This window comes from Myiozetetes cayanensis, unplaced genomic scaffold (genome assembly GCF_022539395.1).
Source record: "Myiozetetes cayanensis isolate MyiCay16 unplaced genomic scaffold, myiCay2020 scf34, whole genome shotgun sequence".
NCBI lineage: Eukaryota > Metazoa > Chordata > Aves > Passeriformes > Tyrannidae > Myiozetetes > Myiozetetes cayanensis.
The window spans coordinates 1,992,198-2,007,474 of NW_026087566.1; the positions used below are offsets into that span (position 1 = coordinate 1,992,198).

Here is a 15,277-nt window from a genome sequence, read left to right on the forward strand (position 1 = left end):
GCTCTGGCTTGTGGATGGAGAACTGGGAATTTGACTGCCTGGGGATTTGACTCTGTGTGTGTCTCTCTTCCACCAGGAGTTGTGGGTTGTAGCTGATAAAAGACTTCCTGTGGGTTTTCTCAGTATCTTTCACCCCAAATTGTTTCACAAGCCCTGTTTTGGCTCCAAAGCTTCCAGGGGAAATAGATTTTTTTCTCCCCTTTATGAGAGGGAGGGATAACAGCCCAGGACATGGGGACTCATCCCAGCTCTTCATGGGGTCTCTGGCAAGACCTGGAAAGATCTGATTTTCATGGGAACTGACCCCAAGTGATGATTTGGGCCCCCTCAAAACAAAATTTAAAAATAGCTGCGTAGTCTGAAGGTGCCATCTGCTCCCTCCCTTCCCAGCTCCCTGCCACTGGGAACTGGTCCTGGGGACGGGGGGGCTATGCTTGGGCTTCTCCCCTTCTTTTTAACACTTCCCTCTGCTCTTTGTAGGATTGCTGAAATTCCTCACCCCTCTCTCAGCTGCCAGGAGGCTCCTGGGAGTCGAGTGAGTAAATAGTGAGCAGTGACAGAGAGCTACCAGTGTCAGCTCTCAGGGCTGTGTTAGATCCACAGGAGGGTTGATCCCATCCCCACAGAACAAGGGAGCAGTGTGAGCAGCATTCCAGAGGGAATTTTCTCCTTGCAGTGGCAGCTCTGCTGGTGTCTTCCAGAGAGACCAGGGCACGCACCCAGCTGAGCAAATCCCTTGTAAATGCCATCCTGGGGCTCTGTGCCCACACATCAGTCCCCTCTCTGCCTCTTGTCCCCCTGGGAGGGTGGGGAAGCCCTGGAAGTGTCCAAAGCCAGGTTGGATGGGGCTTGGAGCAACCTGGGCTGGTGGAAGGTGTCTCTGCCTGTGGCAGGGGGTAGGAATGGAGGATCTGCAGGGTCCCATCCAACCCAAACAATTCTGGGATCCTGTGATTTGGGTTGGAACAAGATGGGCTTTGAGGTCTCTTCCCACCCATGGTATAAACCCATAAATGTGTTTAATTCATCTGTTGCCGAGTCCATGATGGAACACAAGGATGGGAACAAGCCAGACAGACTCTCTTTATTCATTTTTAGCCTGCAGGGAGGTGACAGGGCCACAACTCTTGCATGCAGGGGCCTGTGATGAGTTCATGGATGAAGTGTGAAGGGGATCCAGGCATTTCCTGCACCCTTCCAGGCCATGAAACCTGTCCTGCCTCCCTCAGCCCACCTTATCCCAGTGATTCCTGCTCCCTGTTCTCCCCATCCACAGGCTGGGCTGCACTCTGTGCTCTCCCAGGCTGGAAAACACCGGGGCTGGTGCTCCAGAGGCAGGACTGTGGGCTCATGGAATTTGGGCTTTCCACACCCAGGAGAGGGAGCAGGGGTGTTTCCTGCTGAAGACTCAGACTTTGCACGCACAGACATCGCATCAGTGGAGGGAAAGGAGGGGTTTATGGCTCGTTTTTGGGAGCCAGGTAGGAAGGGAGGAGTGAGAGCACGAGGTCCCTTGGCTGCGAGGGAGAAAGAGCTGGGATGTTCCAGCTGCTCTCCCTACCCTGGCTCTCCATGCAAGAAGGAGCCCGAAGCGTGAGGATCAGCATCTTCATCTCTCCAGGCACAGCTGGGAAAGGCGCTTGGGGTCACCCCCGTCCCCTTCACAGCATCGTCTCCAGCTCCTTGGTGAGGTTTGGGTGGCACTGAGTCAGGTCCGTCAGATCCACCGTGTTTTCCCCCCGGGTTTTCTGGCTCATCTCCTGGGTGGGGCAGTGCGGGAGGTGATGGGAGGGGCAGGAGCCGGGGGTGTATCCCGAGCTGGGGATGAATCCCGGCAGGCTGGGGCGGGCCGGGAGCAGCAGCCCCCGCCGGTTCCCCCCCAGCCCCTGCCCCGCCAGGCTGGAGCTGCAGCTCGGGGGGCCGTGGGGGATCGGCCTGGAGCAGCAGCAGCGCCCGGCACGGCCCTTCTGCCCCACGTCCAGCGCCAGGAGCCTCCGAAAATGGGCTTTCTTGATCTCTGCCTGCACCTGAGGGAGAGAGGGGAGAGGGCTGCTGTGCCCAGACACAGCGAAACAGCCTTTCCCCTTCTCCTTCCTCTTCCCCTTCCCCTTCCCTCCAACTCCTACTGAGAGGGACGGATCCAGTTTTTTGGTGGTTATCCCATCCCGGGGCTACGTGTGAACATCCCCAGCCCTGCAGGGGTTGAAAGAGGGAGCTCAGCTGCCCGCACTTCTCACTCACCTCCCCGTTGCAAAAGCAGTAGATGAAAGCCACGAAGAAACCCTGCCAAGAGACCCAAAGAGGTGGAGTTTGAGGCCTTGAGCTGGGATGTTCTCCCTGGAGGAGCAGCACCGGGGGGGGCTTGGAGAGGGCCACGCACCTGAGAGGAGTTAAAGAGCATCTCGTAGTGCATCTGGATCTGCCACAGGACCCCGGAGACCTCGGTGTAGGGCATGGCCATGAACACCACGTAGTGGACTCCAAAAAGCGGCATCAGCACCAGCGTGGACTTGAGCAGCTTCCTGGGAGGAGCAAACGTGGGAGGCGTTAGCTGGGACCTGCTGGAGGGCTTGGAGATGGGAGCAGGCAGAGCTTGGGCTCCTGAGCTGGGTTTCAACCCCCCTGCTGCTCCCCTTCCCTCGTCCAGCCCTTCCCACACCTCTGCTGCTCATTCACAGCCCTCTGGGAGCTGGTGGGGCCGAGCAGGCAGGACAGGAGCCAGGCAGGGGTTGCTGCTGCCAGCACTTGCCTGTACTGCTGCCGGGGGTCCAGCTTGCCCGTGGGGGTCTCCCAGAGCTTGGAGGCCAAAACCCGGACGATGTTGAGGAAGAGGAAGAAGTTCACCTGCCAACAGACACCCGGTGTGGGTGTTGCCCACAGCACCCTTGGGTCTGCCCACACAGCCCCAGGGAGGTTTGGAGTCCCCAGCCCTGGAGGTGTCCGAGGAAGGACTGGACGTGGCACTCGCTGACCAGGTGGGGATCGCTCAAAGGTTGCACTCAGGGGTGTTTCCCAACCCAAGTGTTGCTGTGATTCTGTGATTCTTACCACGATGGCAGCCAAGATGGGCACCTGATAAATCCACTTCATGTTGCCCGCACTGAGGTCCCAGCACCTGAGAAGACCAGTAAAGAAACACCTTGGAGAAACCTGACATCGGCTGGCTGATGGCTCCCTGTTCCCCCAGCCAACACCCACCTCATCCCCAAATTCCTGCTGAACACCTGGTGCCCACAGACACTTTGCTGGCACCGGGAACCCCCCTTTCCCCCCCCAGAAGGGGGCTGTTACGTACTGAGTGTCGGCCAGCGAGGCCCTGACGCTGGCCCAGACGGACACAAACACAGCAGGGAGACCTGGAGGGGCAGGACCAGAGTGAGGAGTGAGGGATGAAGCGTCACATTTGCAGATCAAAGTGGTTCCTGCATCCCACTGCCCTTCCCCGGGCTCTCACGCTCCCGGGCTGGGCCCTGTGCTCACCCCAGCCGATGATGATGAGCACCCACAGGTAGCTCTTGTTGGAGAGGAAGGCCATGAAGATGAGGCTGTGCAGGTAGAGACCTTCCACCAGGATCCAGTAGTGGTTGGTGGCCAGAAAGTAGAGGAAGAGAGTCACCACCACCTTGCAGCCAACCTGTGAATGCAGACAGAGAGGTGCCCGTGTCAGGCTGGTCCCCAAGAGCAAAACCTGATGGCTTTTGCTCTCTGACTCAGCTGTGCCCCGTGTTCCCCTTGCAGAGACCTCCATCCACCCTGGGAAATTCCAGTACCTCCCACAGCACAGGCATCCCCTGTACCAGGACACAAACTCCAGACCAACAGTGGCACCAACCAGGATGGGGAGGAGCCGGGCAGAGCCAAAGGTGGCCCTTCATCCCCTCCCCCTGAGCAGCACAGCCCCGAGCTGGGAGGGTCCCACGCACATCCCTTGCACCAGAGCTCCAAAATCCCCTTTCCCCCCATCCTGCCTGCGGTCCCAGGGCAGGTCCCACTTGCCAGGTGGCTCCGTTGTCCCTGCGAGGGTCCCATTCCAGCCTTGAAGTCGTCCTCCCTCATCCTGTCGGTCTCGCTGGCCAGGGGGCCTGAGTAGAGCACCACGTCCTTCACGAAGATGCTGAGGGCCCGGCAGATGAAGGAGGTGAAGAGGTGGACGTGGATGTAATTCCGGGTGCAGTGCAGGCGCCTGCGGAGGGGGACGTGACACGAGCCCAGCAAACTCATCACACCCGGGCTCAGCAATGGGGGGTCCCAGGGGTGGGCCCAGGGTGTCAGCCCTGCAGTGGGCACAGAAACCAGCTGTGTGGGCAGGTGGGGTTGTCCATCCCTTCCAAGAGCAGGGTGGAGCAGATGGAGCTGGGAAATTGTGTGGTGTCTGTGCTGGGCCTGGGGTCACTTCCCATTCCCGTAGGGCTGCCCCCCCTCCTCAGGGGCTGTGTGTGGGGGCAGTGGGAGCCAGGAGGGTTCTCCCCACAGGGGTTTGGGGCTTTGGCCCATCCTTACTTGAAGTAGGAGAGGATGCAGACGGCGACGATGAGGGAGGCCAGGGAGATGGAGTAGCCCACCGTGTACATCAGGTGCAGGCGGTCAAACACCTCCTGCAGGAGAAGGGATGAGCTCCACGACCCCCTCACAGCCAGGACCCCCCACCCCCGGGCTGGGAGTGCAGGGTGGGGCAGGGCTGGTTTGGGGAGTGGAGCGGGAAGAGCCCCCCTCTCCCAGCAATCCCCCTGGCCTTTGGGGCAGGCTCAGTCCCCCTCCCACCCCTTTGTCAGGCGAGGTCACCTTCTCACGGCTCCGGCCCTCGGAGGAGAAGAGCAGAGCGCACTCAGTGTAGTTGGCCCAGGTCTTGTTGATGCTGAGGGCCATGGCCCAGGTGCCGTAGGCACTGCAGTACCTGTAGGCGTGACCTGGGGACGGCAAAGGGCGCTGGGACAGCGGCAGGACCCACCCGGGGGATGCCCTGACACGTCCCTGCTCCCTGGATCGTCCCCGAGGTGAGGTTCAAGCACTCACCTTTATGGTTGAAGTCGTAGATGTAGTCGGGGCAGGGCACCGACACCTCCTGGCTGGGGGAGCCCCGTGGCCAGCAGATGATCCCGTCCCACTCCGGAGGGCAGCTGGTGTCTGGCCAAAAAGACACATCTCACATCTCCCATGGGGGCCTCAGAGCAACCTCCGCCTTCCCCAGGGAGAGGAAAACGCTGCCACACGTCAGCCCTGGGCTGCAGAGCTGGGGGAGCCAGGGAGGGGGACACATCCCATCCCATCCCATCCCATCCCATCCCACCTCTTCCAGGGTGGAAGCTCCTCCACAGCTCTCATTTGCTGTGTACCTGGGGCTGTCTGGAAAACGCTGCAGCCAGTGCTGGCTCCTCAGGGTGATGGCTTGATTAGCACCTGATTGCACCCAGAGCAGCCAGGAGCTCCACAAACCCTCAGCAGCCACATGTCCCTGGCCCCATCCCACTCCCCTGCAGGGGACAGCATTTCCCGGGGTGTGACCCGCTCTGCCAGGGCTGGCTGACCGTGCCCAGGGAGGGACAATACCTCTGCTCTTCTCCAGCTGGGCCTTGATGTCCCTCTGACACTTCTCCTTGGCTTCCACCAGCAGATAGATCTGCTCTTCTTTGGTGAGAACGTCGTCAGGGTCCACCTGCCCCGAGCAAAACCCAAGTGACCCCTCGGTCAAAGTGGGTGCAAGGCAGTGGGTGCCCAGTGCCTGGAGCTGGGTGGGGCAGATGGTGCTGCCTGGGACACCTTCAGCCTCCTGGTCACACCACACGTCTTTTGGGATGTTCTGGGCTGAGATGCTCCAAGGAATTTGGAGCTGGGACGAGGAAACAGTTTTGGGAGTGAGAAGGAGCGAGAATGGAGGGGGTTTGCTCTGCCTGGTCTGCCCACTGTCAATGGGAACACTTCCAGCTCCAGACCCGGAGAGGAGACCTGGACCCCCATCCACGTTCTGGGTGGGTGGATGGGAGACTCGTGAGGGGTGTAGAGCAGGAGTTGGGGTCCTGGGGGTGCCCCAGCAAGGTGAGGGCCTGGCTTTGGGAGTCACCCTGGCTGTGCCCAGCTCTGCCCTGGCCTCACCCCCCCTGCTCTGACCGTAAACGCCCGCTCCGTTCCCCAACACCCGCGAGGCGCTGACCCCTGCCCTGGGAGCGTCCAAGAAATGGATGAGCCATCACTCCACGGTGCTTCCACGGCTGCTGGAAAGCTTTTAGCGGGAGTGGAGATGCTCTGCCCTCCCCTCCCCTCCCTGCCCTGCAGCTCCGCGGAGCGGGACGTGCAGCCCGGAGCACACCCAGCCCCGACGGGGGAGGGCGGCACAACCAGCGACGTTCAGAGCCGGGAGACGGGACCGGAGCAGCCCACGGGGCCACGCAGACTTACCAGAGCCCACGCAGAGCTCAGCAGGCAGCAGCAGAGGAGAGCCACCGTGACACCTCCCACGGGGACGGACGCCTCCATAGTGCCACCGTGCCACTCGACGGGGACCTCAGGGACCGCTGCCAGCCCCAGGCCGTGGGTGACGGAGAGGGCTGGTGCGTTCAGCAGGACAGAGCATCCTCTGGGAGCGCCTCCCTGGCCCCGCCGAGGTGAGGTGGCAGCGGGGGCACAGCCCGTCCCTGGGAGCCCCGGGGCGAGCCCCCTGTCCCGGTGGGCACTGCCCTGGCAGCACTTTCGGGATCTGCTCGCAGGCTCTCCGGGCAGGGGGGGTTTCTCCCCCCCACAGCGCTTGATCCTATTCCCTCTCCGTGTCTCGCCAGCTTTAAGCAGCTCCTGGAGCGTGTGCAAACAATTCCCGTTCGGATGGGGACGGCAGAGGTTTATTGGCTTAGCCCTAGGTGCTAAAATCCTCTTCATTCAGGGCAGATTCCTCTTCTCTTTTCAGAAACTTCTCTCACTGCCTGGTGGCTCATTTTTCAGCTGTCACAGCATCCTCCCCTTGCCCCCACACTCCCCGGTCCCCTCCAGCCCAGGAGTGGTCCCGAGGAGCCCGGGGAAGGTGGGGAATATCCCGGGGAGGTGACTGGAGGCAGAGGGTGCAAGCACGTGAGAGCACCTCGAGCTGATGCTCGTGAGATGGGATGTCTTCCAGGCAGGCACCAGTTTAACCCTTTTCCTTCTCTAGGGCTTGGGGGGTGTGCTGGGGAGATGTGCTGGTGTCAGTCCTGCTCCCCCAGGTCCCTGCTGTGACCTCACTGCTCGTCTGCACTGGGGCTCCTGCAGAGAGGGGCTGGAGGCTCCATCAGCTGAGCAGGGACACGGAGGGAGCTGCCACCTGCATGGGGTCCCACCCAGCTGGGGGGTCCTTGGGCCTCGTGTCAGAGCTGGTCCCCCTTGTCAGAGCCATCCCTTGTCCCTGCATCCCCCCACGGAGGCCCAGGGCCGTCCCCTGCCTTTTGGGGTCACGCCGATTCCCAGCCAGCTCCCACCACCCCGCCAGCTCCCACACCTTGTGACCCCCCCAGCAGCCCCCCGGGGGAAATGGGGCACAAAGAGGGGGGTCCTCGTTCCCTGGGCAGGTCATCCTTGGCGGGATGAGGCTGAAATTCCACAGCCCGGTGTCAAATCCCAGGGGGAGCAGCTCCCAGCCCGGGCCTCTCCCTCCGTGGGATCCGTGAGCGCCACAATCCCGCAGGGAGCAGCAGAGCCCCCGGAGCCTCCTCGGGCCTTTCCTGGTCCCTGCCACGAGCCCCTGTGGCTGCGTGGAGGGTCAGGGCTCTGCTGGGCTCCCGTGGCAGGGGAAGGAGCGTCAGCGGCCGAGGGAGCAGGGAAAATCCAAAGGACAGGGCACGGGAGGGGCTCCCGCTGATCCATTCAGACGGGAAAACAAGCCCTGCCGTGGAAACCAAGCAGGGATTAGGGGCATCTCGGGCAGCTGCCCGTCTCCCCAGCCCAATTTAGCCACGGGCCGGCCCACGGCGTGGGTGTGACACGGCCCAGGGCACCGCTCTGGGATCCTCGGGATGCTGCTCGGGCACGGAGGGATGAGCAGCCAAACGGCGGGATGAACGTTTCCTGAAGGCTTTGCTGGGTCTCGTTTCTGACCCAGGGGCTGCCGAGGAGGGAGGATGGAGCTGGGGCGAGGTTATTTCGGAGTCACAGACGGATGCTGAGGGGGAGGCAGCTCGGGGGCAATTTGATTCCCTTGATTTCCCAGGCGAAACCCGACCCAGGCTCCGAGTTCACACTTAGCAAAAAAAACCAGGCTGGGTTGTTGTGTTTGGTTTTTTTTTGCTAAATGAACTTGTTATATTCTAGAGAGCTCTGGAAAGCAATGATTGCAAATGACACCCATCCAGCCCCCTCAGCTCCCCGAGCCCCCACAGCAATCAGGAGGTGACAGCAGCGAATCCCAGCTATCTGTGGCTGCTCCTCCTCCTCCTGAGTGACCCTCCTAACCCGGCTGGTGATGGCTCAGCCTCTGCCTTCAGCGAGGAAGAGACTGGGGGGAGTTCTGAGCACAGGGCTGAGCTGGTGACACCCCCATTCCCATCTCTCCTGGCCCTGTGTCAGCTCCCGAGCAGCAGGATTAGATCTGCCTGCTCGTGCCAAGACTGAGCCACTAAAAATACAAATATAATGGCATTTTCTATAGCTGTGTATAAACAGCACTTAAATACACACATATAGAATGTGTTTATGTATGTTGATGTAAAAATATAACGGCTCAGGCTCCAGCCAGCACCGAGACCTCGTAGCTCTGGCACCAGGACTAACAACATCCCCCAGGATTCTGTTCCACCCAGAGGCTTCCAACCATCCCTGAGCCCAACTCAAGCCCGTGCTGCTCAGGGAGACGAGGCTGAGCAGCACCTCCACAGCACAGAGGACACTCTCATCTGCTGTAAATCACTTCTTGTCCATTTGCTCCTGTTACCAGAACATCAGCTCTTGGATCCCAGTGCAAACTTGGGATGGGTTTTCCCAGAATATCCCGAGTTGGAAGGGAGCCACAAACATCCTCAAGTCCCTGCACAGGACACCTGAACAATCCCACCGTGTGCCTGAGAGCATTTTCCTCCTCCTGTGCCCTGGTACAGCCTGGCCATGTTTCAGTTGATGGTTTGGGATGGCTGGAGCCCCATTTCCTGGGATGAGTTCTCCTGCCCATTCCATGGGTCTTCAAACAGTTGGGAGGGGAGGGTGAGAGCAGGAATAGCTCCCACTGGAGCCTGCCCTGTGACTGGAGGGGAGCCAAAAGGGGATCCCATCTGCCCTGCAGGTTTTGGGGACGCTTGGGATGGGTGGTGCAGGGCTGGGAAAGGCCCCGAACTGGTGAATTCAGTGCTGGCTTTGGCCATCATTTGCATGACCTCATCACCCACCCCAAGGGAGGTGAGCACCTACAGCGTGGCCTTTTCCAGGGCACAATCCAACCCTGGGAAGACAATGGGGCAAACCAGACTCTAAGAACGAGGGGGGGGATCATTCAGAGAGTTTTGAGCTCCTTTGGAGGAGCAGTTCATGAATCCTGGACTTAAAAGGGCTCTGCAGCCCCAGCCCCCTCTGGAAAGAGACACTTTCCCCATGGGTATCCCGGCAGGTTTCTCAGCCATCACGTTGCTGTTTCCTTGCCAGGCCCCCGTGGCCGTCTGAGTTTAGGTTTTCAGTGGTCATTAGCGAGCAGCCCACCCGCTGCAGGTGCTGGAGGGGGACACGTCCCCCCTGTTGCAGCTGAGGAGGGGGTGGGGGTGGCTCCTCGGAGCCAGGAGGCGATGACAATGGGCAATTGTCAAATTGGGGCCCCTCTCGTTTGAGTTTTCTTCCTTTTATAGTAAGTAGCAGTTGCTCCAGCAGCTGGCCTGCCCCTCCGGGCTGAGGACTGGGCTCCGTATATAAGGGAAGGAGCAGCCTTTGCCTTTCATCCCTCCGTTCCCTTCCCTCGCCGGGCGCCAGGAGCTCCCCCCCTCCCCAGCACCTCCACAAATCCCGGCGATGCCGCTCAAGAAACCCGACCCCAAGAAGGAATCGGGCAAAGCGGGCTCGGAGCCATGCCGGGAGCCCGCCTTCGATCCCAAGAGCGTGAAGGTGAGTGAGGAACGAAGACGTCACCGTCTTCCTCCGTGCCCGTCATCTGCCGGGCGCGGGCGGTGCAAAGCGCCGCACAAAAGGCATCAGCCAGGCTGGGAGCCAGGCTTGGGAGCCAGGCTGGGAGCCAGGCTCGGGAGGGGAAAGCTGCTGGACGGTGTGGATGCAGCAGGCTGGGAGCGATGCTCTCCTCACTTGGTGGTGGTTGGGGGGAAGATGTTTTATTCTTCTCCACCCAGCCCAGCTTCTCCATCCAGCCCAGAGCTCCGGGTGTGCAGTGGAACCCCCACAGCTCCCGCTGAGACTCCGTGTCGGGGCCCCAGCAGCGATAAAACCCTTCCCTGCCACCCACCGTCTGCGTCCTGAAGTATTTTGTTGCCTGTGTTGCCTCCTCCACATAAAAGAGCCTCTTTTATCCAAGATCCACAACGGGATCTCGCTTTTTTTCCGTGATTCCCCGGGATAGTCACATTTTTGAGCCGGAGCTGTGGCAGGAGAGCCATTAAGAGCAGGCTCAGCACGGGGGCTGTTTAATCACTTGAACTGGGGATCAGGCCTTAAAATAACATCCTTTCCACTCAAAAAATAGCCCTGACTGTGGTCTGAGCATCCCTGCTCTGCTGCTGGCGGTGCTTTCCACAGGGATCTGGGCATGGATACGGCTCCTGCCCCGAGCCAGGGGAGGGGGAGATCCAAAGGGATGGGAGAGCCCCTTCGTTCCCCCGGGCAGTAACACCCCCCTCACGCCCAGCTCTGTCGCCTTCTCTTCGCAGATTGAATTCACAGCAGAGCAGATCGAAGGTAAGTGCCGAGCTCAGTTTCTCCCTTAGAAACGGGCAATCCCTTTTTCCAGGTAGTTTTTCAACCACAGACATGAGAGCCGAGGCCCCGCACATCAAATCCCCTCCCGAGGGAAAGCCCAGCGGGATCCAGAGCCTGGCAGGGAAAGGGAATTTTTCATTCACGGGGCGAGATGCAGCCCCTGGGTCAAAGTCGGGGGTTCTGGTGGGAGGAGCAGCCTCTGGCGATGCAGGGATAGCTCCAGAGAGGGGAGATCCCGGTGGGAAAGGGGATGAGCAGGGATGTCCTCCTGCAGGGATCCAGGAGGTCACCCGGCCACCTCCTCACAGGTGACAAAACCTGCTCGGGCAGCTGAGCGGCTCCTGCAAGGAGCCCGGCAGCCTCCAAGCCCGCACAGCGTTCAGAGGGCACCCACCCCACACACACACGCGTGTCGCCCTCTTCGCTGGAGTGGGAGATGGGGTGGGCACGGCCGGGGCCATCCGAGCGCTTCCTCCGCGCAGAGTTCAGAGAAGCCTTCGGGCTGTTTGACCGGACGGCGGCGGGGACGATGCAGATCAGCTACGGGCAGTGCGGGGACGTCCTGCGGGCACTCGGCCACAACCCCACCAACGCCGAGGTCCTGAAGGTGCTGGGCAAGCCCAAACCAGAAGGTGACGAGCAAACCGGGGGGCAGGGTGGGACAAGGAATCCCTGAGCTCCCTGGCTGCCAGCAGAGGGTATGATCCCTGTAGGAACAACCCGGCAAGGTGAAGGAATGGGGAGGGAAATTATGCAGACGGGCTTCATTCCTGGATAATTCCTTCACTCCCCTTCTCCATACCACGGCTGACAGAAGGGATAGGCGGTGCTCGCCCAGGGATGGCGGCAAATGATGCTTTGTACCTGAACTGGTACAAGCTGGTGTGACCTGACCAGTCCCAGCACAGCCACATAGCCCTGGGGCCAGAGGACCCACCCGCTGCTTTAATTTTTGGGCTGATATCAGGGGTGTCTGTGCAGTCCCCTGATGTTAATATCTGATTCCTCATATGGATCTTCCAGTCTCAAGTGTAATAGAACAGTCCCATCTCCTCGTGAGCAGGAGGCTCCCAGAGGCTGAGTTCAGCCCCAGAGCCTGGTGCTTGTAAAGCCAAGGCTGTAGGCTTTGATCCACATTCACATCCCAGTCAGACTCAACGATCCTCGGGGGGTCCCTTCCCGCTCGGAACATCCCGTGACACAAAACGCACCCCCGACCCCGCCTTCCCTTCCAGAGATGAACACAAAGATGCTGGACTTCGAGACCTTCCTGCCCATCCTGCAGCACTTCACCCGCAACAAGGAGCAGGGCACCTTCGAGGACTTCGTGGAGGGGCTGCGGGTCTTCGACAAGGAGGGCAACGGGATGGTGATGGGGGCCGAGCTGCGCCACGTGCTGGTCACGCTGGGTACGGGCTGGCCCAGGGGGGCAGCAGGGCAAGGGCCACCACCCTGGGCAAGGGCCACCACCCTGGGCAAGGGCCACCACCCTGGGCAAGGGGCTGGGCTTGTGTCACAGAGACCCTTCTGACTGTGTGGCCTCTTCTCGTGCTGCAGCTTCAGGTGTAACCTGGGGGAGGTGGAGAGTCCAGACCATCCTCAACTTATCAGACAGCTTGATCCTCTCCCCACGATCTCTGTGGGCACACAGCTCCCTCTCTAATCCCATTGTTTCCTTTCCTCTGGTGGCTTTGGCTTTCTGGGATAAGGACTGGAAGGTCCTGGCAGGCCCAGAACCCTTCCCCTCACCCCTCCCCATCCTCCTCTGGCAGGGGAGAAGATGACGGAGAGCGAGGTGGAGCAGCTGATGGCAGGGCAGGAAGATGCCAATGGCTGTATCAACTATGAAGGTGAGAGTGAGAGATTCCCACTGGGGCCATCTCAGACACGACTGTCTTGTCTTGGGATGAAAAATCCCGGTTGGAATCAATGATCTTAGAAGTCTTTTCCAGCCTGAATGATTCCATGGTTCTGTGACATTGCTGATCACCAGGAGGGAGGTGTGGATGGCCCTTCCTGAGACAAGTCAGCTGGGGTGGGAACAAGGCAGGAACAAAGCAATCCTGCCAGGGATTTCCAGGAAAAGCAGCTGAAGCCAGCACGTTTCCAAGGGTTTCAGGATGGTTTTGTCCCTGGTTTTGGCACTGTTTTGTTGTAAGCTCTCAAAAATAAACAAAGCCAGCACCTTTCCCAGCAGAGGCTAATTGGGAACATTTGGAGACCTGGATCGCTCACGGCTCCAAGAGGGTGAAAATCTGGAAGGGGGGGGGTGTAAATTTGGGAATCACTAAAATTGGAGAGTGTTGAGGAAAAGAGGGGACCCATTTCCCTTGGCCTCAGAGAACTGGGGATAATTCTACCAGCTCATCTGTCAGGGTTGGCGTCCCTTTAACCAGGTTGGGGGTGGCACACAAAAAATGGGAAGATGCCAGTCCTGGCATCCTTGGGGTGTCCCAGCTGGGGGTCCCCCCTGCTGCACCCCCAGCTCCCACCGTCCCCTGACCTCTCACACTCTCATCTCTCCTCAGCTTTTGTCAAGCACATCATGTCTGGCTGAAAGGTGAGTTCCTGGGGTCTCACTCCTCGGAAATTGGAGCTCCTGTACGGAACAGGCAGGGGCAGAGAGGAACCAAACCCCAAAGCTGCAGTGGAACAGCCTCAGCTCTGGAGGCACAAAAAGCTGTGCTGATGAGAAGGAGTCTCATTCGTAACTCCTGCCAGTTTTAAGTCTGCCTTGAGGAAAACAGGTTTCTTTTAGGGTGAATTATCCCTCTGAGATCTATTCAATTTTCAGGAAAATCCAAATTGCTGGTTGGCCCCAGCCCCCCCCTTCCCAATTTGTTATGGTTTGTTATCTATTTACTTTCCTTAAATGTTTCTCCTCCCCTCAGCTGTGTGAAGCAGCAGGGGAAAAAAAAAAGAGACATAAAAATGACCTTCAGATACTACTAAATACACAAATGAAACATTTAAAAATCTCTCCCCGCCCCCAAATCTCTTTAAACATCAGAAGATTAAAATGGACACAGACAGAAGTCTGAACTTGGAATGTTCAGCATCCTTTTTATTTTCTTTTTAATCCATTTCTCTCCTGCTCATCAGCTCAGCCACAGAGGTGGTTGGGTGGCCAACGCTGCCGGGAGATTTAATCCTTCACCAAACTATTTGCATAAAACCCCATTTTTTACTGGTATGGAATGACAGCCATTGACATTTTGGGTTTATCTGGGGAGGAGAGCAGACTCACTGCATTGGGCCCTCTCCTGCTTGTCTCCCAGGCTCTTGGGAATGTTTGGAGCCACCTGAGCACCACCACGATGAGCGAGGTCCCTCCATCCGTGTCCTTCTCCACAAGACGCTCCACATGAGCCACCACTCCTTGCTCTCCGTGTGTGTGTGTGTGTGTGTGTGCCCAAGGCATCTGCAACCTGCTTTGAAACCTTAAGTTATTGTTTTCAGTTTTTCTGGCTCATTAAATGAAGTCCTTCCTCCCTGGCGTGCTTTGTCTGCTTTGGCTCCGGGCAATTCATCGACGAGGTGGCCGGAGGAGACCCCCTCGGTCCCCCCCAGCTCTGGGGGGGTAACAGGATATTCCCATGGAGAAAGGGGAAAAGGCAGGGAATGTGAGGCAAGAGCTCAGACTTGGGGGTGAGGGTCATCAGAAAAACCCCAAAACATCAGATAGAACATCAAAAACATTCTGGATCACGGACAGATCCAAAGGTCTAGTGTTGAAGGTTTCCTGGAAGTTGAGGCTTGGTGACTCAGCAAGGGAGGAGGAAAACGGGCAAAGAACAGGTATTGCTGGGCCAGGTGCCACCTCCACCCTCATGGCACGGGGTGAGCGGTCCCTGGGGGGCAGGGGGTGACTTGGTTGGGATGGAGCCCGGGCAGGATGGGCTGCCTGGATGGTTCTTCGGCTTCAGCCGCCACTCGCTCGTTCCTGCGCAGTCCCCGAGCAGCAGCTGCTTTCAATTCCCACTCTTGGATTCAGCTGCTCATAAAAAGCAACACAAGCTGTTTATAGATGCGAGATTAGATTGGAGCTCCTCTCTGTGCTGTTCCTGCAGCTCCCACCGGGCAGGATGTGGGCACCTCGTGCCTTTCGTGTGCTGTGGAGTGTTTTAACCTCTCAGAGGACCGTGGGGACGGGGTGAGAGGGGACCCTGCTCGCTCTGGGGTCACGTTTGTCCTTGTCACTGCTGTGCCATCGACTCCTGCAGAGGAACGTGCTGTGGGGGAGAGGAGTGAGCAGGGGAGAGGCAGGGACCTGCCTGAGGAAACCCACAGCAAGAACTGGGGGCTCTGGAGCTGTGATATCCCTGCTAGATCCATGATATCCCTGCTAGATCCATGACATCCCTGCCCTGGCAAGCCCAAAGGCTGCACTCTCACTCCCTCATGCAGGGCACAGGTT

The 15,277-nt window shown here is 59.0% G+C and overlaps 3 protein-coding genes across 4 annotated transcripts; 1 reads left to right on the plus strand and 2 right to left on the minus strand.

Annotated features, from left to right (window-relative positions):
• Nucleotides 1-1,489: 1,489 nt before the first annotated feature.
• On the minus strand, nt 1,490-4,889 carry LOC126646383 (parathyroid hormone/parathyroid hormone-related peptide receptor-like). The gene is made up of 10 exons (XM_050327713.1): nt 4,783-4,889; nt 4,501-4,595; nt 3,997-4,183; nt 3,481-3,634; nt 3,296-3,356; nt 3,049-3,115; nt 2,746-2,844; nt 2,381-2,518; nt 2,242-2,283; nt 1,490-2,027 (listed from the first exon to the last, which is right to left on the minus strand). Exons 1-10 carry the CDS (start codon nt 4,864-4,866, stop codon nt 1,662-1,664), a joined length of 1,293 nt encoding a protein of 430 aa, XP_050183670.1. The 5' UTR covers nt 4,867-4,889; the 3' UTR covers nt 1,490-1,661.
• LOC126646239 (uncharacterized) lies at nt 4,868-6,471 on the minus strand (the record flags this gene model as incomplete). Its single annotated transcript, XM_050327441.1, has 3 exons — nt 6,404-6,471; nt 5,548-6,155; nt 4,868-5,124 (listed from the first exon to the last, which is right to left on the minus strand). Coding segments are annotated over exons 1-3 (933 nt in total), but the record flags the coding sequence as incomplete, so codon positions are not given.
• A 3,311-nt stretch (nt 6,472-9,782) lies between these two features.
• LOC126646410 (myosin light chain, embryonic) lies at nt 9,783-14,356 on the plus strand. 2 transcript variants are annotated; one of them, XM_050327751.1, is made up of 7 exons: nt 9,783-10,038; nt 10,812-10,839; nt 11,343-11,492; nt 12,096-12,269; nt 12,633-12,710; nt 13,389-13,420; nt 14,139-14,356. In XM_050327751.1, the coding sequence occupies exons 1-6, from the start codon at nt 9,946-9,948 to the stop codon at nt 13,415-13,417; spliced, it is 552 nt and encodes a 183-aa protein (XP_050183708.1). In that variant the 5' UTR covers nt 9,783-9,945; the 3' UTR covers nt 13,418-13,420; nt 14,139-14,356. The 2 variants fall into 2 exon arrangements, with proteins under 2 accessions (XP_050183708.1, XP_050183707.1); XM_050327750.1 differs by lacking the exon at nt 13,389-13,420.
• Nucleotides 14,357-15,277: the final 921 nt, after the last annotated feature.